This window comes from Limulus polyphemus, unplaced genomic scaffold, assembly GCF_000517525.1.
Source record: "Limulus polyphemus unplaced genomic scaffold, Limulus_polyphemus-2.1.2 Scaffold390, whole genome shotgun sequence".
NCBI classification, from domain to species: domain Eukaryota; kingdom Metazoa; phylum Arthropoda; class Merostomata; order Xiphosura; family Limulidae; genus Limulus; species Limulus polyphemus.
Window position 1 is genome coordinate 339,975 of NW_013666000.1, and position 1,869 is coordinate 341,843.

The 1,869-nt window shown below is 36.2% G+C and overlaps 1 protein-coding gene across 1 annotated transcript in view; it reads right to left on the reverse strand.

The window, feature by feature from the left end:
• The window catches only part of LOC106457905, a 13,465-nt gene that overhangs the window by 8,679 nt on the left and 2,917 nt on the right, over positions 1 to 1,869 (reverse strand). The window contains exon 2 of the mRNA XM_022383990.1: positions 1,678 to 1,866. Coding sequence (XP_022239698.1) covers positions 1,678 to 1,866 — 189 coding nt within the window. The remainder of the gene's footprint in view (positions 1 to 1,677; positions 1,867 to 1,869) is intronic.

Below are 1,869 nucleotides of genomic sequence, written 5' to 3' on the forward strand. Positions count from 1 at the left end.
AGGTACTTACAGTAGGAAGGATACAAATACAGAGGTACTTACAGTAGGAAGGATACAAATACAGAGGTACTTACAGTAGGAAGGATACAAATACAGAGGTACTTACAGTAGGAACGATACAAATATAGAGGTATTTACAGCGGGAAGGATGCATATACAAAAGTACTTAAATGGGAGGAATACAGTTATAATAGAGAGATACTTACAGTGGGAAAAACAGGCACACAGCTATAACTGCTAGCTTACAGTGGGTAGATTAGAGATATATGACATCAGTAGTAAGAATACACAAGTGCATGAGATCACTGTACAGATAAATGTAATGGCAAGCAAGAAATAGAGCAGAAAGATTACTCTGCTGTGGCAAGCTAACAATAAATGCAGCTCAAGTATTACTGTACAGATAAACGTTATAGAAAACATACTGTATAGAGAAACGGACTGGTAAGTAGAAGATACAGCAGAAAGATTACTCTGCTGTGGCAAGCTAACAATAAATGCAGCTCAAGTATTACTGTACAGATAAACGTTGTAGAAAACATACTGTATAGAGAAACGGACTGGTAAGTAGAAGATACAGCAGAAAGATTACTCTGCTGTGGCAAACTAACAATAAATGCAGCTCAAGTATTACTGTACAGATAAACGTTGTAGAAAACATACTGTATAGAGAAACGTACTAGTAAGTAAAAGATACAGCAGAAAGATTACTTTACATATCAACAAGATAAACAAGGTGGAAATAGATATGTTGAAAAGCTTAACGGAGAGTAAAACTAATGTAAGAAATAAAATTTGAAAACAGATGTAGCAAAGAGAGGTTCTCACTCACAAAGAAATATATTTATATATACAGAATGTACAATGCATCAGGGTAGTGGGCAATAAACCGGTTCTTTAAAAAACTAGTAACTTTAAACAATTGTAAAAGTTGAAAGGAACAATGGTCACATTGTTGTAAATAATACCCAAAGTAAGACACATTTAAATTGCCAAATTATCATATATTTATATACAAGTAAACAAAAAACAGGCACACAGTGCAGTAGAATGTTAACAGATAAAAATAGGATAAATTAAACCCAATTGTTATTGAATAGTTATATATATATTGCTACGTGTTAATTCTTCCCTGTGCTATTATGTAGGGATGATGCAAATGCCATACCTGCTATCTTGTCTGAATTGTTTTTGAAGTATTGATATTAGCCATCCCTACATTTACTTCCTTTTTTAAAACGTTGTTGTTGTTTGGTGTTTACTGATGCAAAGCAACTGGGCTATCTACGTCAAACAACTAAAAACATCGAGAGTAAAAGGCTAAAAAGGGTAAAAATAAATCATTGGAAAAGTAAACAATGTACAAAAAAGCAGTTAAAATGTTAAATACATCTAAAAAGGCCAATGGCCTGTAAATAGCTAAAACACAATCAAGTTGGACAGTGTCACCATCGCCATTGACATCGTCCAATATCAAAGATAAACCTCTATAAAAAACGTGTCTAAAATGGTGCCGTCGCTCACGCTCATAACGACGACACGACAGTAAAATATGGGAATTTGTGACTTGAGTGTCACAACGGCTACACACTGGTGGGTCCGAACCAGATAAAAGAAAACCATGAGTTACAAAACTGTGACCGATGCGTAGCCGTGCCAAAACAACTTCCTCCTTACGATCTTTACGGAAACAAGACGGCCAAAGAGAGGTTTGATCTGGAAAAGCTTGTTATGACGTTGTTCATCCCAAGCCGACTGCCAACTGGTGCAAAGCCGAGCCTTGAATACAGGATCGTAGTCCATGTATGGCACAGTTACGGCCGTGATGGTATCAGAACAGACAGACTTAGCTGCGGTGTCAGCAAGCTT